We start from the raw sequence: 26,394 nt of genomic DNA on the forward strand, positions 1-26,394 counted from the left end.
CGACTGGAGAACGGCAGAATTAAGCCTTTGGCTGAAGACAGTCATCAGAGAAAACCACAAGCCTCAGGTTGTGCCCGGCTCTCGCATGTGCAGATGGGCTCACAATCATCAAATTGTTAATTTTTTTAAACCCCATGTCTGCCTTCCTGTGCTAAAGTGGTTGATTTTCAGCCTCTTTTTTTTCTTTTCTTTCTATTCTTCCTCCTCCAGTGTGAGTGGAAGCTCTGTCGCCTTTAAAACAACACGTGGGTGAAGTCATTTCACGAGAGCTGCGAGTTAAAAACAAAACCGAGAACTTCGCTCAGACGACCACAGGCGTTGCCAGGAAGGCTTTCAGCTCCACCCTGTGGAGTCTCCCACACATAGAGCTTTGTTGAAGCACACCCTTCACTTTTACACACACACACACACACACACACACACACACACACACACACACACACACGAGAAACACCAGAGAGGCCTCTCGTCTCTGTCTTTTGCCCTTATTTGGCTACATCAGGTCTTTGAGCTAAACGGAAAGCATCAGATCAGTAAACGAGGTGTGGAGTACAGGTTTGAGTGAGAACTATTTGTCTCATCAAAATGTCATTTGTGCTTTTTCTGAAATGGACAACACAGAGAGGGGGAAGTAGGAATGTCAGAACGTAGAATGGACACGATCAATAAAGCCCCACGCATGATCAAACCGATGTGTGTCAGAGCTCGCTGACAACACTTCCTCTCTCCGGCAGACCAGAAAGCAGCTATAGAAGCGAGACCAGCTCACCGTACCGAAGGCTTTCGATTTCTTTTAAAAGAAGCAAGGCCTCACCGGTCTGACCCAGTTCAGTCGGGTTTTTCTGGAATACAGTAGAATTGAAAAAAATAAAATTCTGTTTTGTTCCTGGTAACATGTAGGACCGCACAAATGTTTTCTACTTCTCTTTTGTTGTTGTCAAAATCAATCTTTTAGAGTTTTAGGTCAAACTCATTTCCAATTTAGGCCATATCGAGATCATGAATAGCCCACTAGCAAAATGTTAAAATATTAATAAATATCTGTGTCTGGAATCAGTGAATACTTTGTGAAACATGGCAATACACAGATAAAAAAAACAGCTTTGTTTTGATTGATAGAAAAATATTTAAGAATACAAGAGTATTTTTGGAGATTATTTTTTATGTTTTCCTCAAAAGACTTAGAGGGCCACATAATAAGCCGAGGTGGGCCGGATTTGGCCCACAAGCCTCGAGTTTGACATATTTTAGATTATGAAATGCTTCTTAAAATCTGAAAAATATAATTTGGGGAAATACAAAAACAGTTGTCAATGATGATTGTATATATGGGGGGGGGGGAGCTACCAAAAGCAACCTGGTGCTATGTGGGAAAGTTTCAGACACATTAATGTTTAAGTGGTTTCAGGCACTGACCCGGTTTAGGTGGTTAGTAATAAAGTTGAACTCAGTTTTACAAAAACAAACAAATAAATGTGGCTAATCACAATTAAGCTGTGATCTAATAAAGGAAATGATTTCTTTGAGTGTATTTTTTTTCTACATAAATGAAAAAAGATGTTTAAAAGCATCTTTTTTTTTTTTATTTACCAAGGTTATATCTCTGTGTTATTAACATTTGTTTCATAATCTGAAAGATGTAATTATGACTAGAAAAACCCCCCCAAAAAACTAAAAGAAATCATGTAGATGTAAAAAAAACAAAACAAAAAGAAAAACAAGAGATAAAGCCAAACAAATGAACTGGGTCTCTTGAGAGTTACTATGGAGACAGAGGTTCAGAGGTCAGGCAGAGCTAAAGCTGGATTTTCTGCTTTGTTGTTTTGTTTTTTGGGGTTTTTTTGCAGTTTTTAAATAAGTGTATTGCATTACTAAGGACAAGAACTTTCTCCAGCATGAAGTTGAGGTTGGGACGGTAAACAGGTGCAAAATCCTTTGAAGATAAATGAATCTGTTACGACTGCATCATATTCCCTGGTAATTTAAGCATGTTCATTCTGTAAAAAACACATTTCTGGAAATAACCGTTCATTTTCCCTGAAGAACAGGACTTACACTCTGCCACTACACAATATAAAGTTTCAAGCATACAAGGAGAGAAAACCTTTGTACAAAACAATTTACAAAAATCCTTCTGGATTGTACTCGCTTACCCAAATCCATCTTATTTACAACAAAACAATAAAAACAGCTCCTTCTCCTCTGAGCTTCCGTGCAGCTTTAGGGACAACTAAAAAGCAGCTGGTGAGCTGATCCCAGGGCCTGCGAAGGAAGATAAGGTTGGAGTAAATCAGGGATCATTTGGTCGCTAATAAGCCAACATTGAGAGGACATAATGGGTGACATGTCTGTGTGCGCTAGCTAAAACACGGGCAGCACCATTGTGAACAAGACAAAGATACAAAATGGACGCTTGACTGACACCAGCTTTATGTGTATTCCTGTAGTTGAGATAAATGTATTATTCTGTCTTCAGGTAAAATAATAATAATCCGTTGGGAAAACATTCCAGAAATGCTTTTGCAACACTTACCTGACCTGTTTGTCAAATTGACTCCCAAATTTCAGACATGCTGTTTGGCGAATGACGACTGAAAAGCCGGTTGTGTGAGGCACTATTAGGCCAGAATGAAATAACATGTTTTGCTTTTACTGAAGCTGAAAAACAAAAAAAGAAACTCAGAGCCATCCAAGCTCTGAGTCAATGCAATTTAAAAAGGGTTGGATGGAGCGTGGATTATTAGAGGCAGGTAAATCTGGTAATTATCACTTCTCTTCAGCTCACCTTGTAACGGTTTAGGTCTAGGAACTGTGCGCTGAAAGTTTCAGTTTTCTGACAGAATCCTGCTGCTTTTTCTTCCACATTATCCACTATTGCAAAGAGTTCTCAATGTAATGTACTCTAACAAGGTTCCACGGGCCTGTATCACAGATCCACCACAGTAGTTAGCGGTCTCTTTCTATTCGTTGTGCGAAACCCAACCCACCAGGAGTGTTTGTTACTGGTCTCTGACTTTCGCGGTATCTATGTACTCAAGTTTTTTGTCCACTCTTGGTGCCACTCTGCTGCAGTTCTCCAACGGCGAGCTTTTAAGAACTTCTTTCCTCCACTACCTAACCTCCTTTCTATGTGTGTGGGTAAAAATATGGGGTCTTTAACTGTTGCAAAGCGACAGGCGGCCTCTATCACCTCATACATACCCAAAGGGAAACATAAAGTCATGGATTAATAATTTGAATTCTTAGAGACTCTGATCCCTTAGTTGAGTCTAAATGGATTGTTAGGGAGTACCAATGACTGTGCCACAGGTTATTTCTTTGATAAGATTTTTGTTTATAACCTGGAACCTTTCTCCTACTGACGAATGTTAATTTTTCCGACTACAATAAAATTCACACGTCAATAAATGGCCGGTACTGAATACACATCTCTCTGGTTCTGAGCAGATCAGTTTCAGTTCAGTGTACATCTCCTCGATCCAGGAGGGACCCGGGTGGTTCGGCGGCGTCGACACCCAGCTGCAGCTTTCTGGGGGTTGGGAGCAGGGAGTGGAAATGGCTGACGGCCTAGATAAGGTCTATCTGGAGAGGCAGCCTTGGGTTGGGAAATCATCGCTCCGCTGGTCACAAAAGGAGATGGGATAACTTCCTAAATGGCAAATCTATGGATGACTGAACACAGACAAGACATGTTCCCCATGAAACTGGAGTATTCTTCCCTCACAAAGACCACAGAGATGTTTGTCGCGCTACCATCACAAACTCCATGAATTTTATGGGCATTTTTAGGTGGAAGGCAAATACAAAGTAGAGCGAGATTGCGAATTATAGGGAATAATTTTGGTTTTCAAAACTAAAAATCTGAAAATGTATTGTATTCCTTGCTGTTCTTGATGTTCTGTAACAAACCTCTCCAGAGAGGAGCTGGATTCATACTGAGATTACATTTGAGGTTTTAATAAAAGGTTGTGATGTTGCATCAGGAAGCCTCAACTTTGTTTACTTGTTAGACGCATTCAGAAGACAATTTGCTATATTGCAGTTTGTTCAAGACGTCAGATTAAAGCGGTGAAAACAAATAACATTACAAAAAAGTGGGCTCTATTTACTATTTAGAGAACTTCTGAAAGCAAGCAGCTCTATAAAAAGATAGAGAACTAAATTTGGCTTCCAAATGGAACTACTTTTGAAAGCCATGTGTCATTTTGCTTCTACTTCGAATTTCCACACAACTTTGTTTTGATCCAGCCTCTAAAGTCCCAGCAGAATTCATTACTGATTCTGGCTGGTATTATAAAATGTAAAGCACAAAAATTACAATAAAATTGGTTATTTTTGGTATGAATTATTACACCCAGCAAAATGTGTGACTATAAAAGACTGAACTATGATGTTCATTTTATAATTTCTGCAATAAAACCTGTTTTTAATCAACACTTTTTATGTTATTTTGCAATCTGCAGATGTTTTATTACGGAAGCTGCTAGCTGGCTTTTATTAAGAAAACATCCGTTTTATTTTCTGCTTTATTTTTAATGTTTGGCCAGCATTTTTATTTTGTGGGATAAACATTTTAACAGTTAAAGTAAAAAAAAAGAGAAAAAGATACATTACTTTTGTTAACTCCATGAACTGAAGAATGAGAGAAACAGTTTCCTTTAGCTGAAGCTAACAGCTAGCTTAACTTAGCCTTAAAAGCATTAATAGTAGTTACAAGATAAGTTTATTAAATCTCTTGGCAGTTCGCTTCAGAATATTCCAGCCAAGACGTTATCTACTTCAATCAAAGGTATTTTTATGACTTTATTTTTCATATTATTTCCACCTGGCGTGTTTATGACAAACATATCTTTCTGTTCTAGTTCTGAAAGTGCGGCAATAGTGTTTTCAGATAGATGCAACATCACAACTTTTTATTTAAACCTCAATATGTAGTTCTGTGCCAAACAAAAGGTCAATCAACCGTAACCCGGTAGTCATGAACGTTACTCCAGTTCTTATTCATCAAATACCGTTTCCTCACGCATAACTTATCACAGAAAAATGAATGGCTGGATTCTTACGTGCTTTTTATTTATTGTGAAACCCAAACTCTGGGTTTGGAAAGCTAGAAATAAGAAGCAAAAAAAGATATGAAAGAGTTGCCAGGAGAAGTGAGAATAAGTTAAAAAAATATATATATATTGCAAAAGCAGCACAGAAGAAAAAAAGTGTATGGTATAGATTGTGAAGCAGAAATACACACAACTAAAGAGTGTTTCCTGTTAACCATTGCAAAACAGCTGAAAGACCTAGAGTAATGTGTTGCCCAATAAAGCTGCTCAGGGTTATTTCTGTTAAGCTGAGAAAGAGGCCAGTTTTCTTTACTCTGCATATTAAGATGACCTAGATTAGATAGTAAACTGTCAGAGGAAGAAGAAGAAGAAGAAGGAAAAACTGCCATTACTGTGACATACAGAAGTTTTAACTCTGGTTAGTGGAGGATATAAGAAGCATGCTTTTTTATTTTGTCATTTTATAAGTAAAAATAGAGCAAAGGGATCTATCTTATTGCAGCAACATTTTTACATTTAGGCTTTAAGTGGGTGGTTGCTGTTGTAACATCAACGCAGTTCACTGAGAAAAAAAACAACATTCTGGTGAAATGTGACTGTAGCACAGTCACCGTAGGAATGGACTGGTGGGAGACGCTCACAGCCAGACGACCTCAATCAGAAATGACCCGGCTTCACGGTTTACAAAGAACATCTGAAACTTTAAGATCAACCTGATCTATTTTCGTTCATTTAAAACCGCAAACCAACAGTTCATATACGCCGTAATCTGCCATTTTGATTTGTAATGTAGAGATGTCAGACAAACGGTCAACAAATTAATAGTAGTTTTCACGTAAACATGTTTCATTGAGTAACACTGGCTAAGCTAATATTAGTTGTTTAATCATTCAGTCCATCTGTTTTGGTAGTCAATTTAAAATCAAAATTGTAGAAAATTACACCAAACAATCATTAGATCTACTGGTGCTAAAATAATTATGTCTATTTAATATTACAGCATTAGAGTGATAACTATATATAACATTTATTGTTACTTTTGATATGACATAGAATAAAAACCTGCTAAAAAAAGTACAACTTTTTAAGAACTTGCTGCACAGGATATTATCCCAAATCTGGCCTTTCTGCTCTTTATGGGAATGAATGAGTGTTAAAAGCTTCTATATGCTTATAAGTTACTAAGACTACCTGCTCAGGTAGAGTCTGCAGGTGGCTGCTCAACAGACGCACTGCTTGAAAGCTGCATTTTAAGCTGATTTGCTCCTTCAGTTTACACACTTTTACGGAAGCAGGAATACTTCCAAACATCCGCACATCCTCTCTTTCTTGTAAGAGAGGGAAAAGCCTTTCTCCAGCACACAGGACCAAAGTGTGGTCACTCTCACACGTTCGGTGAAATCGGACTAAAAAGGACTTTTAAACCACAGCAACGCAGCGGGAAAAATGTAGCAGGGTTTGAACTTTTTTCTAAATGTCACCAGCTAGGACTTACTCAGATGATCAAATAGTGCTGAAGAAAGCCCACGATTTCAGTCAATCTTGTTAAAATGGCCGCTGAGAAGCCAAAAGGACTTATTAGGATCTGCCTGGTTAAAAACAAAAACACAATTACACTTAAACAAATTCACATTTTTGAGTCCGGTTGGAACGTGTGGCCCTTCAGTCCCTTCAGAAAGGGAGAGATACATTTTATAAGGTGTGTGTGAAGACTGCCTCATCAGCAAAAGAAAGATCTGTACATTTTTGTTGGAAAATAATATGACAAATTACCAACATGAAAACACTGAACAACTCAGAACAAAGACAGTGTTGCTCTAACGAAATGCTCTTTTTCAAGATTAGCATCTCCTCACAGGAAACGCTCCGGCAGCCCTAACTGCAGCATCTCACTCTTTAGATGTTCTGACGGGTCTCATAATATTAAATATACGTGGCACACGTGGAGCAGAGAGTCATAAACTTCAACTTTTAATGTTAACATACATCGGAGACTCGCTCACATCTCCACCTGTGAGGAGAAAGAGAGTCGCAGTGTGTTGTAATCCGTTTCCACTTTGTTCAGAAACAATTGCAAAACTTCAGGCTGAGGATCAGACGGCAAGACCTGAGCGACAAACCAAACATAAGGGGGAAAAATAAGCGGCTTCACTCATTATTTAATTTAGGATGACTTAAAAAAAAAAAGTTAAATGTTCTAGAGGTGGCAGTTTTTTTTCTTTTTCAAAAAAAGAAAAAAAAAACTGCGTCTGCAAAGAGAGCGCCTGTGACTGTTAAACCTCTTCCTGTGGTTGCATCACGTGGCGGTGGAGGGTTCAAAAGGAGAGAGCTTCTTCTTCTTCATCCACTCCTTGGACAGACAAGAAGACACCTGCGAGGTCGGAGGCGTGGGGGGAACCGTCGATTTGAGCGCAGACCGAAAAGACTAACAAAAAAGCAGGGTGAGGTAAAGTATGAGGGATGCTGCTGTTTTTCCATTTATTAATTTAATCCTGATTAATGGAAGAGGTGTTTTTATCTGTCAACTGAGTTTTTTTTTTTTTTTTTTTGCTTTCCTGCTTCTTAAAGTGTTTTTTTTTTTATTTTTATAAATGATTTTGATTGGGCTTAAAGTTAATTTTGTTTTTTTTTACTAACAGCATTTAAGACGGAAACAGTTTGCTTTGATACATTTACATGTCACAGCTAAATGTATCCGCATGATTTATGAAGTTAGCTTACTTTCAAGCCAATGAGCTGATATTTTAAGCCTGTTTTAACCCCACTTTAACTTCTAAGCGCACTGACCAGCTCAGACAGAAAAGCTTACTCATGCCTTACAAAATGGCTTCCTCGAGATAGCGCTTCCTCTGATGGTTTGCTTCTGATATTTGCTTTAAAACGGCTGTAAATCAGAAAAACGCCGGGCGGGGTTCCTTAGGCTGATGATTTTTTTTTTTTTTTAACCACGTTTTCTCTGCCTTTTCTTTTGGCAGCCTCATTTGCATTCGAACCAGCTATCTGTAACAGTAGGCGACGCATGTGAACGTTTTAAAACAAATCAGGAAGTGAGCGCCTTCTGGTTTCGCACTGAAGCAGTTGAGCCATAAGGTTTCTGGCTGGCAGACTTCAGACGTTGGGGGAGGGAGGGAGGTCGGTTTGCAGCTGCGCGAGCGGCTACAGGTGCAGAAGAAGAAGAAGAAGAGGAGGAAGTGGGAAGTGGAAGTGGACCGAAGACCAGAGAGGAGAGCTTGGATGTACAGTGCAGTCATCCATAAAGTAGAAAGCACTACTAAACTCTTCGCCAAAGTGTAGTGTTTCCTACTTTATGGATGAGTGTACTGTTGGCTTCAGGGAGAGCCGAGGAGCCGCCGGCGTCACGCAGGAAGTCGGCGAAAGAAAAGAGGAAGCTGCTTTGTCTCGCGGGGCCACACGTTACCCAGAGTGTCGCTGCAAGTCGGTTCACATGGGCAGAGTGTGGCGCCGAGCGGAGCTAGCTCCTCTTTGTTCTCTCCATTGTCACCTGTTTGGAAACAAAACATGTGCATGGTAAATGATATGCAATCTGTACGCCATAAAATAATAAAGATCAACTGAAAAATAAATCCTGCGTCACGCGTTTCTTTTTTTGTGTTTTTCAAACAACACCAGCTTTTTCTTTCTGTGAAAATATACATATTTTATTTCAGTAAAAAAAACGATCCATATTGAAAGAATTCACCACATTTTCAAGTCAAGAAGTCCTTAGTGTACTACAGTTTTAGGTAATAGTTCGCCAACGACACTGCTTGGACATGCAAAAAAAAAAAAAAAAAACAGAAAAGAAAAGAAAAGAGGAGCAAAATAAAATCTGAAAAATTCTCAAAATATATACAGATAAGCTTCCAGAAAGTGTAGTAAAAAGAATAATAATAAATATTATTATAATAATATATAAAAAGGTTAATCTTACAGTGGTTTCAAACAATGAATGTAGATAAGGAGAGACAGAAAGATTTTCTGCGACATATGAAAATAATGAAATTATAACGCGGATCCCACCGGTTTGTTACAGTACATACACACACAGCTTCGTTCCCGCAGAGGCGTCGACACAGTGGACATGTCTGCCTAAAACTGAAATGTGAGAGCAACGAAAATAAGGCCGAACATGGGTAGAACATGCATGCGAACATCCTGTAAACAACATATTAAGACTAAACAAGGTCTTTATGTAAGGCTAGAAATGATCATCTGAGCTAAAAAAACAAACAAAACAAAAACAAAAGAAAACTTCATCTACATGGGTCTCAGTCGGAGCCAGTCAGCAGAGGAGCCTCTCGTGTTGCTAGACAGCAGGCGAGAGGACCAGACTGGTGCGTTAAAGGCCGTTTAACACATTACAACTATCAGCTGTACATTTCGGCAACTTTCGGGAGCGTCCAACCCCTTGTTAAAACACAATAGAAGAAGAAGAAGTAAAAGAAAAACCCCCACAAACAAACAAAAAGCATTTAGTACTGCCTCTGGCTTGCATCTATCCCGGCTATTCAACGTCTAACGTGTCTTTGACGACCCGCTTTCTGTTTCTGCTCTTGGCATCGTCGTGCTCCCTTTACGAAACCAGGAGAAATTGAAACATTCACAGAACGAACCCTAAAAAGAAAGAGAAAAACAACAACAGTCGGGTGAATCATGCTGCTGGGAATATTCCGCCTCTCTCGTAAAAAAAGCGAAGCACCTAACGTTTTGGCATATTCTGCAGCTTTACGACAGCCAGAATGAACAGGTGCCTCAGCACCGAAAGGAACCCAGTGATGAAAAACATGAGGAGCCGCCTGGCAGCCCTGCGCAGCAGAGATGGAGGGGAGAAAATCAGAGTGAGTGTCGCAGGTGGGGAAAAGTAAAAAAAAAAAGGGGGGGCCTGCTTTGCACATCTGCACTCAAAACTCTTCAATTACAGCTTTACTTTAATACAGCTGCAATAAGCCCTACATAAACAACACAACACGGTTCTAACTCTCTAACACGGCATTATGTATTGCTAAAGTCAAGCTAGTCAGCACTGCTAACCACACTGCATATGCTAATCATCAACATTTACGTTGCAACGCTGCAAGCCGGAGGTGACAGTAGAAACTTATTGCGGAGTCTATCACAGTACGGCAACATCACAAGCCTTCAGTGCAAACGCTCTGCTTCAATGCAGATCCAGGAAGTGATGTTCCTGCTAGCTAACATTTAAGAAAAAAGAAAAAAAAAAAAAAGCATGCTACATTCAAATTAGAATGAACCGCTAACATCTGACAGACGGCTCGCTGTCCCTTCAAATGACATTCTGTCCTTTGCTGTTTGGAGAGGAGTTAAACTGTAACAAACTGACGTGTGGGTAGTGTGTGAAACTGAGATGCCAGGATGACAGATGAGTCGGTGTGCATTAGTGGACTAAAGGTAGGAAGTGTCAGTAGTTGCTCTGGTTTCCTCCACATCTTTTACACTGTGATAGTAGAGAGAGCTTGGTTTATCTTTCTCTAGAAGTTGGTTCTATTACCTTCTCTCAGTTCATTTAAAGAACACTGCAGATTTTAGTGGTAACTGAATGCTAGTTTGTAGTAATAATCAACAGATGCTTGATGTCTGGATGCTGCAGATCTGCCTACTTCTCTCGAACACACCCTAAACATTCAGGCCATCCGGATTTTTTTTGTGTGTGTGAGAAAGGCATCTCTGCTGCGGATTTCATTTATAGACACACAAGCAAATGCCTCTCTCTCGCTCTAAAAAAATAATAAATAAAATATATTTTATTGCAGTGACCTCAAAATGAAAAGTTTTAAATTGAGTACATACCAATTGGTTGTTTTTTTGTGAATGTCCCACTGTAACAAACACATGCAGAGTCTGATAAGCTACCAGAAGCCCAGGCATCATAAACATTTTGAGATTATTTTATTTAAAAATCGGGTGAGAACATATGGGCAACACAGAGGTGAAGTACTCAAATTAAAACTTGGATTTCCATATTTTTTTGTGAGAATGTGCCACTGCAATAAAGGCTGAATTTATTTTAAGACTTTTTATGCCTGCAGGGCCTGAATATATATCTACATCTGTACCTACGCTCACATAGACAGAATCTAGAGGCTGATGATGAACCTAGCTCCAACTGAAACTAAATAACTATTTCATCTTGTGGGACTCGGCCACGTTGACCCAATAATCCCCATGTTGGCTACTAACACATCGATTCTAGGGAAACAAATGAAATAGTGACATGCTTTCACATTCATTCAACCTCAACAATCAGAAGAGCCCTGCTGCCTGTGACAGCTCTAAGCTCACCGGTTAGCTTCCCGCACAGTGCTAACAATTACAAATAAATACGATTTTGTACAAAGTAACATGGAGGGAGAACAGAGACAATATAACTCCGCCCCATCAGGATGGATAGTGCATTTTTAAACAGCCGCAACAGAAAAAAAGAGCAAAATTGCTGGTTCTTTCTGTCGGCTCCAGATAAATAAGGTGGCACCAGCAGATGAGCGCTAAAGCTAACGCCGACCCGGTCGCTGGGAGTCTGGGTGACGTCTGGTCTTCTAATCGACACTGCTCAGCATTAAATAAGTCTAAATCATTCTTACGTGTTGGTATGTTATTGCTGCGTCGTTTAACTGCGACAATTTGATAAAGCGCAAGAATTTAGAATAAATATTTGTGAAGTTTGCTCAGCTCAACATGCATGCGTACATGCTGCAAGAGGATATTCTGCATTGCCGAGTCCTCTATCTTTACTCGCTGGTCTAAGGCAAAAGTTTAATAACTGATGGTTAATGCATCAGTTAGTTGCGAACAGCATTGATTACCACACGAGACTCAACAGTATAGACAGAAAAAAGTGCTTCAAACGTGATACGAGTGTTCCGAGTCTCATTCTTTCTTGCTGGATCCCAGCTTCTTGAACAGTTTCTTGCCTTTGGAGAAAAAGCCTTTCTTCTTCTTGGCCTGCACGGCCGACGCTGAGGGAGCTGGGGTGTCCGGAGGAGAGGAGCGGACCTCCGCTGCAGCTGGATCGGGAGCAGGGATCAGGTCTGGGGTTGGATTCGCGGCGGCTTCCAGCTGCGGCTGCAGGTCTGACGGCTCCTTCCTGTTTGGGTTCGAAGGTTCAGCTGGGGGATGCAAAGCCTCTTCTAGCGCGGAGGGGACCAAATCTTGCGGCTCTGAAGAGGAGGTGCAAGTATCCTAGCAGAGATAAAGCCAAGCTTTAGATGATGAGATGTATATTGTAAACTGTCTTTCTTACTGTTTGTACTGTACTTCTGGATGGGGTAAGCTTTAAAAGGAAGACTGTAAAAGGAAAGGTTTTCACGTGTGTTTCAACAGTTCAGGGATAGATAAATATAGATAGATATAGATGTAAAGCAAGGCAGAAAAAGATAGAAGGTAGAAGGTAAACATAGAGAGAAACGGAGAAAGATGAGAGACTGAGAGAGATATTTGTAGAGAGATAGAGAGGGAGACACTTTATTTATCCCGGGGGTAATCAGCGTTGGTGGAGGATGTGAGGAACTACAGAGGAGGTACCGACCAACTGAAGACACTTACGATCAAGTCTCAAAGTGTACAGATCGTTTTTGCTTCTGCAAGAGGACATGCAGGACAGAGGAGATGCAACAGGCAAAAATCAGACAGAGCAGAAAACAAAAGCACAAAGTAATCATGCACTTTCACAGCGTAAATAAGAGATGGCAATTTTTCATGTTACCGATTTGAAAAGATGGCAATAAAAATGACATTTTTACTAATGTACAGACGGACTGAGGTACCTGCAATTCTTTCCTGGGTTCTGGTGCCGGTTGGGCACTGATCGGTTCTGGAGGAGGAGGTTCTTCTGGGAAGGCTTGCAGGAAGTTGGAGGGCACCAAGCCTCTGTGTCCGTTCAACTCTCCCTGAAAGATTAGATGACATGGATTCTCTCAAAAAGCCAGACTTCAATCTTTTTCGCTGTTCATTTTTATGACAAGGCTGCACAACGTCAGGGAAATATTTAATGGTGATTTTAATACTTCCAGCTGCAAAGACAATATTAATTACCAATAACCCAAATATTTCTGAGGCTTTTTCTTCTCTACTATTATTGCAAAATTCTCCATGAGCTGCAGCATCTCTGACTGAAACAATGCGAACAGAAATATTCCCATGACGATTAGAATCTGATGCTGTTTTTTGAATTTACACATATGTAAATTCATCTTTTCTGATTCCACAAAGTAACTACATAGACTAACTATAAGTTAATTTAACTATAAAATTGCCTTATTTATAAATATTAAAGCTAAAGCGGAACTATTGCACATTTTCTTTTGCACAAATGCTTACACAATCCTCTTAGCTGTTGTACAACTTCCTTCCTTTTGCATTTTCTTTTTAATTTGCAACAACAGGCTCTACAGGAGCTAAAGTTGACACACCTCCCAAAGTTCGGAGTTTTGAAACTTACGTAGAAAAAACCATCTTCGTCCATGTCACCAAACACGTGTATGGTGTCTCCTGCGCTGAAAGTCAGCTCGGCCTGAACAGAAATTTCACAGAGAGGGTTTGCCGTTACTGAATATTTTAAAGGCGTGGCATGGAAAGCAGCTGTTCACGCGCAGGTCAAACCTCTATGTCGGTGTTGGGGGAGCTCTCTCGAGGATCGTAGTCAAAGACGGCGACCATCCTTCGAGCCCCGGAGGCCGGTTTCCCTGTGGCTGCTGGAGCCGCGCTGTGGCTGGGATCTGTGGGCCACACGGTTCAATCAGAGCCGTTATCGAAGAGAATCAGGCAAAATGTTTGTCAGCCCGCAAACACACAGCTCTGTTTGTTCATGTCGGACTCTTAGCATCATGCTACGCTGAGGAAAATTCACTCCACTGCACAATTCACAGCAGGAAGAAACAAGAAATTAGTAATCAGTGTTAGAATTTTCTACTTCTATGAAGAAGTCAACTCGAACATTTGTCAGGCGATGATTATGGACACGAGCAGAAACGGTTGCAGATTTAAGCATGCCACTTGAACTTGGAAATGAAAGGAAGAGATAGGAAGAATTAATTGACATTAAGAACCAGTTGGCCATTCATCCATGCCTTGCAGGTTTGTGGAGGGCAGAGGTCATTGGGTGAGAGGTGAAGTAAACCCTGCTCAGGTCGCCAGTCTTTACCAAGGTTTCTGCAGGTTTTACCAACTAAACTGTAAGACTTTTTAAGACCACTTTGAGAACTTTATGAAAAGTGAAATTTCTGTGATCTTTTGTATCTCTTGGCAGCAGCTTTGGACTTCTCACGTAGCCTACAACCTTAACTCCCATAGGGCCAAGCTTCGTTGCACTGAATGCATGTAGCATCGTGTGGGTTGGCAACAGAATCGAGTCAGTGGCGAAGGCAAACTTTGTCCAGCCATCTGCTGACAGATTTATAGTTACCCATGATAGAAGCAAAAGACCTAGCTAGCTAGCAAGTATTAGCAGACACAGAACACAGTGAGAGATTATGTTTTCACACAACTCAAACTTTTGTCTATTACAAAAGACAGTCTCGTTAGAAAAAACCCATATAGCCACGACAAAATTAAAGTTGTGAATAACTTACATTTTCTTTAATGAATATAAGACTGTTGGAGGCCTTGATTTCAGATTTATGAATTTAAAACTTTTTAAGGATACTTGGACACTGTGATTACCAGACTAATTAACCTAGCCCTTCTTTTGGAGGAAGCCAGAGTACCCAGAGAGAACCCAGGCAGGCAAACTCCAAGCAGAAAAACCCCCAGGCTGGCATTCAAACCTGCTACTAACTGCTTCACCGTGCAGCCCTAGTTGATCATCTTACTGCTAAAATTGCTTCCAGCAGCTGAAAACTGCTGTTTGCAAAACATGCTTTGTATTTTCTGAATGTCAAAATCAGGCAGCCTATAATAAAAAATGGGCAAATCTGAGCTTTGCATTTTAAGCTGCTAAAATAGTGACATTACACTAAGCAGAAAATGTTAAAAAACAAATAAAAAAAAAACAACCGCAGGTAAAGCATGCAGCGCACACTGAAACGCCGTCTCATCATGCAGGCACACCGGAGCTGACAACAAACCTTGACTGGAGAAGTCTATGCTCTCCTCCCAGAGCGCTGCAGACTCCACTGGAAAAATATGGAGAAAACATAAGCAACACTACACAATCATTTTGACGGACTGAGTGAGATTGGTGCTGTTTGAAGTCACACCAGCTTCACACTGAGAGTTAAAGGACACAAGCAACCACATGCTTGGTTGAATGCTATTGACTTCTCTTTGGTCACAGCCGTTTAACTCACATTCTGGCTCAGTCATGGATTGTTATGTGACAGACTGACACTAAAAGATGCAAAAACTGCAAAGTGCAAGGAAAACGATACTTAAGGATGATTTTCATATTCTTTTACAAATAAATCTCAGAAAATTGTGGAAGGGATTCATATACAGATCCTCTGACTGAATTTCACAGGATTTACGGTATTTACAGCGTCAGGTCTTTGGGTTATTTCTCCATCAGCTTTGCACTCCTCAAGACTGACATTTTCCACCCATTCTTCCTTCAAGGTAGTTCAGGTTTTCCCTGTTTGGATGGAGTGGAAGCAGCAGGGCTCACCACGGATTCTCTATTGGATTTAGTTCTTTAGACTTTGAATGTGCCATTTAGTCCATCACTGGCTTCCTGCAGCTCAGAGAATAGACTTTAAAATACTGTTGACAGTTTATAAATCACTGAACTGTTTAGTACCGAAATACATTAAAAGATCTGCTGCTGTTGTAGCAACCATTCAGACCACTCAGGTCTTCTGGTTCTGTTCTGAATTGCCAGAACCAAACATGGAGAAGCAGCATTCAGCTTCTATGCAGCACAAATCTGGAACAAACTTCCAGAAAACGGTAAAGCTGCTGAAACACCGAGTTCCTTTAAACCCACCCGTTAAGTTTGCTTTTGATTTATAATTGATCTATATATTTAATATATAGTTTCTGATGATCTTGATTAAGGAACTTGACAAATTAATGCTCATTGCTGTTTATTAATTGGTTGCTGCATGATGTGTTTTTATGATATAAAGAACTTTGAAGTGCCTTCCTGCTGACTTGTTCTAAACAAATAAACATGAATTGCTGCGCATAGAATAGCATCTCCACATCATGACGCTGCCACCTCCTTGCTCATAGTGAGAAACTGCCTTGTGTTGGTCCATCACATAAAATCCCGATAGACACAGAAGTTCGATTCAGCTGTGACAGACAGCCAGTGCGTATACTTTCATATCCTTTCGTAGACGGCGTGATGGAATCGTGTTGTGCTACATGCTACGTTGTCTGTGTGAAGCTGGCCACAAAACATGTGTGAGTGGGTTGACACAAAGTTACGGGTGGAGATCACAGAGCACAAATGTTTCAATCAGTGAGAATGAAATTGATTTACAGCAGAGGATCAGGACAATTGAAATGTTCTGGGGGCTTATTGGTTAATCAGCAACACCATGTGACATCTTGTGTCAGTCATATTACATGACTGAGAAAATAAATCAGCAACCAAAACAGTGGAACTCTAGGTGCAGAGTATAATAATATATGCCCTAAATGTGGGGAAGATGCATGATCTTTATGGCCATTTCAGCCGTTTTTCTATTTTTTTTTAAATCCCTTGCAGCGGCTGAGTGATAATCACCAACTGAAGGAAATGAGACAAATGTGAAGAAGACAGAAAGAAGCAAACCAGAGAGAGAAGAAGAAAGAAGAGGTGGAAGCCGCAATCTGCAGCGAGACACACCTTTCTTGGATCGTCTCGGTTTCGGCGGTGGAACAGGGCGACGCGGAAGCTGTGCATATGTGCGAGTGCCTTAATGAAGTTTTAGAGGCCAGAAACAATAAAAGAAATGAAATAATAACAATAATAATAAAAAAGAACAGGAAAGACACAGATGTTTTAAAAGAGCAGCCCAGACAAAGCTGACGATGAGAAGCCAGCGAAGAGCCATGTAGACAGTGACAAGCAGCAGAACACACAGCAGTGAGAACAAGTGGAAGTGAAAAGGTTAAAAAAAATCATCTGCAAGTACGGCTCTGGGTAGAAAGCAGGAAACAGAAGCAAAGTGTTAGCTTGATTTGTGCTGGTTTTCTTTCCACCATTCACCACAGACAAACACTGACTCATTTTATTTTTCACATGCCTGCAGAAACAGGGAACATAGATTTTGTGTTCAGTTAGTTCAGCTGATATTATGAAGCCTCCTTGTGGCTCCGAGTCAGTCAGAAGGCTACAGACTACATGGAGCTTGTTTTTCCTCCATTACAAAAAATATGTGATTTTATTTTCTTTAATGAATTAAAATTATTATACCATAAGAGAATATTCCATTTGCTAAAATCCATTAAAAAAAAAAAAAAAAAAATCAAAACATGGCGCCAGATTTTTTTCTTCTGAGCAGCCATTTTCACTTACCACTTCAACATGGAAAGCAGTGACTTTATGGAACATTAGTACAGTCGACACATTACAATGCAACAGTCATGAAGTAGGACTTGAGCACGTTGTCACATACCGATCTTCTCCATAGAGGTAGCCGTGGACAGGAAGCCCTGCTGCAGTAGCTGCTGCTGGGTCTCCTCGTCCTCCACCTGGATCTCAGACACCATGTTACATGGAACGTAGCCCAGACAACCCCCTGACTCCCCCCGGTAAAACCCGTCCGCGTCTTTCTCTCCATAAACCTGGGATGAAGAGAGAGACAGAAGATCTGCTGCAACTTTCTACATCAGACTTTATTTAAAGGCGGAGTATTATGTGTTCTGCAGGTGCATAGTGCCATTATATAGCAAAATTAAGTAACTATGTTACATTCAGTTGTTAGAGAAATGCTAACTATGTCAAATATGACTTCATAATTTGACGCCTTGAAATTGGGTATCTGTCTCTTTAAGAAACTCTTGCTCTTTCTGAAACGCCGCCTTCGAGAAGTCATTACAAAGTCGCTCTTTAATTAACTCTTTAAAGTTTTATCCAGCGACGCACTGAGAAGTAGCTCGTATAATCAGAACAGCAGAAGTGCAGTACCGACAGGGGTTTGCTAAATGCTGCTGGCTAGTCTGAAGGAGCTGAGAGGGGAGGAGCTCCTTCAGCTTAGAAGCTCGGAAACTGCAGCTCAGCTGAATGGTTGCCACGCTAGTATTTCTCAAACATGAACAAAAGAATCAGAGTAACACATCAAGTATGTTTTTGATGAAGGAACAACATTATAACACAATGTAAAGCTCAAAAAAGGTCAATCTTACATAATACCGCCTCTTTAAATGTTCAGGAGGGACTGAGGAAGCTGCACACTTACTTTGATGATCTGTCCCTCGCTAAAGGGCAGCTCCTCCTCTGCAGCATCAGGATTAGGAGACATGGTGATGGGATCATATGGAAAAAGCGCCACAAAGATGCGTACGCCACCGTCTCCTTTTATCTTCGGAGATTCACCTGCAGGAACACAGTCATCACGGGCTGAACTAAGAATTACCGACATTAAAAATATGATCCGCACATAAAATCAGTTTCAATTAACTGCTGTACTTCCCCTCAGTTAAACACAGACATATCTAATAATAACATGTTATGTTCCATCCTCATTTGCTATAACACATTAGCAGATGCTGTGATACTTACACTTCTGATGGATTCTCTTAAATCTAGGTTGTGTTATTTTAAACTCGTACTTCGGAAAACCCTGTGTGGTTTATAAAATGCAAATAATTTTGTGCAGGATCCATAATGTAGTTATACAAACATTTCAAAGCTTATATAAAATGTGCATCTAAGTACATAAGAATATAAACATAAAGTGAAATTCCTTCAGGGAAATGTATAGACTCATATATTTCAATCATTTACCTCTGCCTGCTGACTTGAATAAAGGAAGGTAGTTACACAAACATCAGCAGATTCAAGTTCAGTGCTGAAAACCCAGAGACATAAAAAGCAGCATAGCAGAGCAAAGAAGCTGCATTCATATTCAGGATCTGCATAATTCAGCAGCAGCCCACTTTAAGGAGGCAAACCATAGTTTCTTCAGTGGGATATATTGGAATCAAACTGCTACTGCACTGACACTGCAGAGCCTAACACCAAAACATCTTCATCAATAATATTTCATAAAACACTTTCTGTAAATATGCACCACTGATTCGAGGGTATGTTTAACTTAAAACTCAACTTTAAGGTTTCTTTTCACATTTATAACTTAAAACTCAACTTTAAGGTTTCTTTTCACATTTATAATTGATTACAAAAATACACATTTGTACAAAAACAAGTAAAAGATTTACAAAAATAATAAAAAAATATCTCAATTAAAGCTAATCTAAGGGCTTATTTAACGTTGTGGTTTTTCTTTATTGGTCCATTTAAAGTATTTTTCTTGTTGCTACTTGTGTCTTCCTGGTTTTGTATTTAGTTTGCTTGTTTAGTAAAGTCTGCACTTCATTTAGACATCACGATCCACAATCAGTGATGATTCTGATCTTCTGCTTTCTGTCTACTGTTTTTATAGAGTTCAGCTGTGAAGCAGGAATCGTTGGATCACTTCAAGCTTCGCTCTGCTGAAGAACTTTATGGAAATGCTGACTTTTTGGTCCAGCCGGAGTTGGCTGAAAACTGGCCTGACCAAAAACTCAACACAGAATCTACGGAGCATTATCAAGAAGAGGAGGTAAAGCGTGCTGTTAAATCAACCAGGGTTGATTACCGCCATGCCATGGTGCATTGATGCAGTAATTCATTTAGAAAGGAGATGTTATTAGGGAGATACAGAACAGTACATGAGCTTAAGCTCCAGTAGATCTACACTCCTCTATTAAAACATTTTTCCTCCCATTTGTCTTATGTCTTTCAATTTTCAGACAGGCTGAATTTTGGGTTTGGTTAAAACTAGTGGTGAAACGCGATTGAAATTGTTAATCAAGCTAACTACAAGGACGGATCGATCGCAATTCATCACATTTAAATTGAAGAATATACTGACAAAATAAGCAACATTTTAAATTCAAAACCCTTTTTTTTCTGCTAAAAAAAGGGTTTTGATTAAACAAATTTTGATTTATTAAACAAATAATTTACCAGCAAAATATACAACAAATATCTTTGTTGTTGACAGATGAGTTCAACAACAGATATATTTATTGTTTTCAATTTAGGTTATTCAGCTGTCAGACTGAACACAAAAGTGTTTCTGGAACTCCTGATGACTAATGGAACTTCTTGGATAAAATAATTCACTAGAAATATGAACTGTGGACGCTGACATTTACAGAGGGGACGTCTGTGCTGATGCAACCTGTTTGGAATTGAGATGCCATTTTTACACAGATCAATAAGCCAAGTTAGGCTTGAATGGCTTCAGTGAGGCCAGTTCCTTTCAGCACAAGTTGAACACAGCACCACTCTTTTCCAACCTCCCATCAGATAATTTTTTGAAGCAAAAATGTATCCCTCGCAGGCCAAGAGAAGCGGCTTTGTTGTCTGTTTGCAGACATATCTTGTGCATAAGAAATACAGGTGTACCAGAAACAAAGTACAAAGGTTCCGGCTCAAACCTTTTGCATGTAAAATAACAAAAAAAACCCAGAAAAAATGCAATTAATAGGGCATTCGCACTAGCACGGTTTAGTAAATTTTAGTCAAACTCAAGTTTGATTCCCTAGGAAGTCCGGTTCGTTTGGAAAGGTGTGAATGCATCAAACTCTGATGTGGACTGAAAAAGCGAACTCTAGTGTGTCTACAAACCTACATCTTAGTTTGGTTGAAGTGAACTCTGGTGAGGTTCGAATGCATATGTGGATGCAAACGGCCTGCAGACCACTCAAGAAGCAGGAAGTTAACTATAGCGCAGGGCATTCTGGGTAGCTACAACCAAAACAAACACACGAAGGGAAAAAAAGAGAAATCCTACAGCTGGTAAAATCTCACGCCACTCCATTTTTGTTTACATTTCGTGAAGAAGGAAGTTATGCTCGTGTCTTCTTCAGAGGCTTTTAAGTTATTTCCTTCAGTGGTTCTTGTTGCAGCGGCACCACAGGCGAGGAGGTGAAACAGGTTTTTCAAAGTGTTTGGGTCGTTTGATACAATGCAGTGTGAATCGAACCGTAGCAGCTGAAAAATGCAATAGATGTAATTTTGTTCCCCCATCAAACAGTCTTCCGGGTCATCAGGTGAGAAAACACCCTATTTGTGTCAAAATTTAAATGTAATAAATTCTATGTAATTAATTAATCAAAATTAAAATCTTGACCCTAGTTAGAATAAATGTGTAAAGAATTAATACATAATATATTATTGATGATATTCTAAGTTATTGAGATGCCCCTGCACATTAACATTGCTTAGTTTCACTGAGCATTTGTGCACCTCCCCCACCGGCTGCTACGAGCCAACTTGGCCCAGCACTTGTCCTTAAAAAAGGTAATCAAGCTAAACCACTGATCCTAAGCTGTGTGAGCCTTTTGACAAACGTGCACTTGTTCCTGATCTGCAGCCGCACATCAGAGCAAACAGTGTTTGACCCAAACCAAAAGTCAATTATTCACACTTTGGCCTGCACTGTAAAATTAAAAAAAACACATCCACAGACGAGCGCTTGTTGCTCAAGACGCCACAGAAGATGCAAAAAAGCTGCTTATTTTATACTGAGTCTAAAAAGGAGCACAAGACATGAGGGTGGCGGTGAAAGAGAAATTTTGAAGAGCTTTAAGCTGAACCCGTCTCATTATTGAGGCAAGAATCACAAGCAGACTACTCACACACTTTCACATCCTTACTGATCTCTGAGCTACGAGGGCAGAACTTCTCTCTGATCTCTTCCTCTATCTGTACATGTGTAAAATAAACATCAACCAGAAAAGGTCAGGTTTCAGATTGATTGAGAAGAGAGTGAAGGAAATGCAGTGGAGGAGAAAAGGAGAGGAGAGGTGTTGCACATCTCTAATACAGGCAGCTTCTTTTCTGGTTAATCGAGGTTACTATTTTAATGTCTGTCACTTCCTCCTGTCATGACAAGCCACTTTGGCTTAAGCTGGTTCTCAGTTTAGCATTCTCCACAGCACCTTCTTCTCCGTAACACCACCCTCCCTCCTCTCAGCCCTCCCTTAATGCACAAGGTACTAATCCGACAACCTTCATGTGAGAGAGGGGGAGGCTTGCCAGCTTACTAGCATGTCAGGATCTCTCCATACAGTCCCACTGAACCCAGAAAGGAGGGAGGAGCTGCTGACCTTTGTGCTGCCTGGTGTGCGAGCTCATTGGTCTAGAAGAGAGCTCTGCCTGGCCACCTCTGGATGGGCCTGCCACAGCTGGAGGGATCTGACCGGGCTCCTGTTCAAAACAGGAAAAAAAACCCAAAAACAAATATAAGGAAGTAAAATTCAACACACAAGCCTGTCTTTTGTTTTAAGTCAGCACTAGGGACAGGTTGGTTACTGGTACAGGGTCCGTACGCTTTTCTCACAGTAATATTCAAGCATTTTCAAGGTAACGTTTTCAAACTTTTCCAGCACCGCACTTTGGAGATAAAAAAACGATAAAAATGAAAAAAAACAGACAGTTTTAATTCACTATTATACGACATCATTTACTGCAGTTATTAATAATGCCTTGCAACATTATTAATAACTTAGTTATATCTTTTAATATTTCTATATTAAAATTAACTTTTTATGTTTTTAAATTTCTCTCTCACACCTGACTGATCCAAGAACAAAATGATAATTTAACATAAAAATCCAACAATCCAATCCAGTAATGTTGTTTAACTTATAAAAGAGAAGCCTACCTGAAGCCTACCTTTATTTCAATGATCAAAAAGCCATTGAGCCATTAGGAATAATAAATATTCATGACACTGAAACAATGTGATCAAATCGTGTTACCTTCCTGCTGATGATTAAACACAATATACGAAGAAAGTTAAAACATCAATCAAGATGAGTTTAGTCTGATTTAACGTCAGACAGTGAGAAAAAAATTGCATCTGTCTTTTGTTTTTTAGGTGTATGAAAATATCTGGTTTAAGCTGTGAACAAAGTTGTCCATATTTAGACTTTAAATCAAAGGTTGCACTTTATTAGAAAACTGTGCAGTTTGAATACCAAGCACTTTCCAAACCACCTAGTTCAAATTCAAGTATTTTCATATAAGATTTTAAGCACTATCATACAAACTCTGTTGGTAACACGATGTGCAGAGCTTGTAATAAATTACAGCTAAGAATGAAAAAAAAAAGTCCAACTTGACTTTAGATGATAAAGAAATTGAATAAATGAAAGAATCTTTTAGCAGAAAGACACATTAAAGCAAAGCATATAAAGAAAATAACTTTTTTAGGTAGTTTTTAGACAAATCCTGGATGTTAAAGTGCTGGAAAGTTGCACAAATTAAGAGATATTCCACAACAATGCTAGTAATGAAGTAGGCTTGAGAGGTGAGGTTATCCTCTAAGGATCTAAACAGCCACAGGGAGAGACTAGGGCTGGGTCAACACAAGGACTACGTCCACTGCAGTTACCGCTGCTTCGGCCTTCAGTCCTCTGTGGTGAGGCGGTTTGCCGTGCTCCGCTGGAGCCCCCTCAACCCACCACTCGGAGCTCATCTGCTCCAGCACCACCTCCCCGCGCCCGTACTCGGCGGGCTCTTCATTGTCCGTGCCATACTCCACGTCAATCTCCGTCCTGCGGCCGACCGGCGACCTCACAGTCCGCAGCGTCTTGCTGACTGGGTAGGGTCTTGGCGGGGTAGGGCCATGGTCGGGGCTCTCCACGGCGGCGGTAGCGGCAGCCATCTGACTCCTGAGCATGGCCTCCCTTCTAAGGCGGTCCCCTAGCCCTTTGAGCAACGCTCTCTCTTTGATAGTGGGGGTGAGTTTGGGCGGACAGCGGGCTGAGACTCGCCTGCTAGCGGGACTCGGATACAAGCTTTCGTCTTCGGGATAATTTACAGTGTCGACCGTGTCAGCGTAGCGCACCCTGTGCTGTGTCTTTGGCTTAAACTGCAGGGGTTCTTGTCGGACAGAAGGCTCTTTGGCAAGGGATCTGGGATCCCTGTTGAAGTGGTGGTGGTGGTGTGGGATGTGTGGGTCGGGGGGATGCGGGTAATGGAGATGCTCAGAGTCTCTAGAAAGAATGGACCCTGGCCGAGGCTTGCTGCGGTGGAGTAAAGGCTCTTCCTGACTGCTATCCTCCTCCTCCGTCACCTCGGCGATGCTGAACAGCTGCTTGCACTGCAGGACCTGAGGAGGCAACTTAAGGATCCGTTCAAGAACGTCTTCGTCGCTGTCCGGCGTCTCCAGTTTGCGTGACTGCAGCGGTTGTAGTTGGATTGAGTCAAACACGGAGTGGTAAAGGTGTGGGGTCAAATAATTACCATTATCCAAGGAAAAATAATTTAATAAAGATGTTCAGGCATGCAAAGAGAAAGAAGAGGAAAAAACAACAAAAAGGATTACAAACAGACAAATACGCAACAGAAATGAAAACGTGAGCATAAAAGGGACCTATTATGCAAAATGTACATTTAGCACATTTTTATGCTTCCCTTTCCGTGTCAACATCTTATGAAATCTGCCCACGCATTTAAAATAAAATACCCAGTTGGTCCTTGGCAATAAGTTACAAATTGTTTGGATTCTGGAAAACGAGGACTTCAAAAACCTCCTGATTGTTAAGTCACATTCAACGGGCACTGTGTGTTAACATAGCAAACCCAGCATGTTTGGTTAGGTGGTTTCACCTATGTGTGCGCTGATCAATGGCTTCTGGAACAGACAAGTGTTTTGGTTTTGGTAAGTCATTTGTAAGTCAATCCGGAAACCACTTGCTATATTCTTTTTGGTTGGGCAGGAGGCTCCCCCTTTGCTTTTCAAAGATGAACGGTTGTATAAACGGCCATCTGTTAGCAGCCATTTTCACATGCGAGTGTAAACATTGAGTTGGCGGGGGAAAGTGGCCAGCAGTGGCTTATTTGAATTTAAAGTGACAAGAGGGCCAAAAACATCTTGTTCTGAACTGACCAGGCTAAAATCTCAGAATGATTTTGTCCAAAAAAAAGTAGCTTATCCTAACCTTTTCAAGGAAGCATAAGAGGTCAACTTTAACAAAAAGAAGCACACTCACACCCTATAAAAAAGACAGACATTGTACCTATGCAATAGAAAATACATTAGTAATTAATTTCTTTACCCTGCTGGCTCCCACTGTGTACCCCCTGGCCTGTGCTTCTCCAAGGTGGTCCGAGTAAAGGTCTTCCTCCTCCTCCTCCAGGATATCTGACAGATCTGAACGGCTGTTATCTGCATGGTAGTCGCTGTGAGGCTCCATCAGGCTGTAACTCTGAAGGAAAACAGTAGTGAATTCTGCTGCTTCATGAAAGATGTAACTATTTTAGCTCTAATATTTTTAAATCACTCTGCTGTAGCTCTGGCTACATTTAAACACATAGTATGTATTTTTTACTAAATGTTTGGGTAAAAACTGTTGAAAATCATGAGCTCAGAGGTGTATAAATATATCTTTATGTAAAACAAATAGTCAGAGCGTACCTGCTGCCTACTAGAGTAAGCCGGCTCCTGGTCTTGCCTCAAGAACTCCTCAATGGACACCAGCCGAGTGTTCTCCGGTTCCTCCTCCACCTCCGACTCCAGTGGCGAAGTGCTGAGTGGTCGCAGGACATTAGTGCTCTGCGGGTTCAAGAGGTCAACGATCGGGGCTTTAGGCGGACTTGCGACGCGCTCAGGGGTCCCAAGCTTGGCACAGGGGTCCTCGATGAACTCTGTGATGGATGGGAAAGGACGTATTGTCCCGGGGCTGTCGGTGTCTCTGCGGAGATCCAACACTGCCGCTGGCGCCACAATCTCCACTTGAGCAGGCGGAGGTGGCGTCGCTGCTGCTGGAGACGGCTGAGGTGCTGTGTTGATGGGGGAGGCCACATTAACCTGAGGAGAAGAAACACATTGATGATAACGTCTGTTAATAAGGAGTGCCAATTTTAAGTTTCAGTGGCTGCTTGTCAATCATATGCTTCACATCAATATTTTACTCTAATTAGCATTTTATATGCTTGATATTCACTTTTCCCACAGTAAAACTCAAGCATGTAAGGTTCCAAAGCTATCCAGTGTCACATTTTGGAGATAAAAGCAATACAAATGAACTAAAAAACAGGTTTCAATTCACTATTATATAATTTATTATTGTTATTAGCCTTAATGTCTTGTGATTTTATATACATTCTACAGCAGGAACAATAGAAACTAAAACATATCAAAATGTTATGTTTTGAAACATCGTTCTCACACACACCCTA

The 26,394-nt window shown here is 40.5% G+C and overlaps 1 protein-coding gene across 1 annotated transcript in view; it reads right to left on the reverse strand.

Annotated features, from left to right (window-relative positions):
• Positions 1–7,621: 7,621 nt before the first annotated feature.
• tspoap1 (TSPO associated protein 1) overlaps positions 7,622–26,394 on the reverse strand; it is a 68,269-nt gene continuing 49,496 nt past the window's right edge. The window contains exons 22-33 of the mRNA XM_028031342.1: positions 25,631–26,023; positions 25,272–25,421; positions 23,603–24,391; positions 22,314–22,413; positions 18,392–18,528; positions 17,609–17,777; positions 16,837–16,905; positions 15,134–15,181; positions 13,671–13,786; positions 13,510–13,581; positions 12,836–12,958; positions 7,622–12,251 (exon numbers count right to left, since the gene is read on the reverse strand). Coding sequence (XP_027887143.1) covers positions 11,940–12,251; positions 12,836–12,958; positions 13,510–13,581; positions 13,671–13,786; positions 15,134–15,181; positions 16,837–16,905; positions 17,609–17,777; positions 18,392–18,528; positions 22,314–22,413; positions 23,603–24,391; positions 25,272–25,421; positions 25,631–26,023 — 2,478 coding nt within the window. The 3' untranslated portion in view covers positions 7,622–11,939. The remainder of the gene's footprint in view (positions 12,252–12,835; positions 12,959–13,509; positions 13,582–13,670; positions 13,787–15,133; positions 15,182–16,836; positions 16,906–17,608; positions 17,778–18,391; positions 18,529–22,313; positions 22,414–23,602; positions 24,392–25,271; positions 25,422–25,630; positions 26,024–26,394) is intronic.

The sequence above is a fragment of the Xiphophorus couchianus genome, chromosome 11, assembly GCF_001444195.1.
Source record: "Xiphophorus couchianus chromosome 11, X_couchianus-1.0, whole genome shotgun sequence".
NCBI lineage: Eukaryota > Metazoa > Chordata > Actinopteri > Cyprinodontiformes > Poeciliidae > Xiphophorus > Xiphophorus couchianus.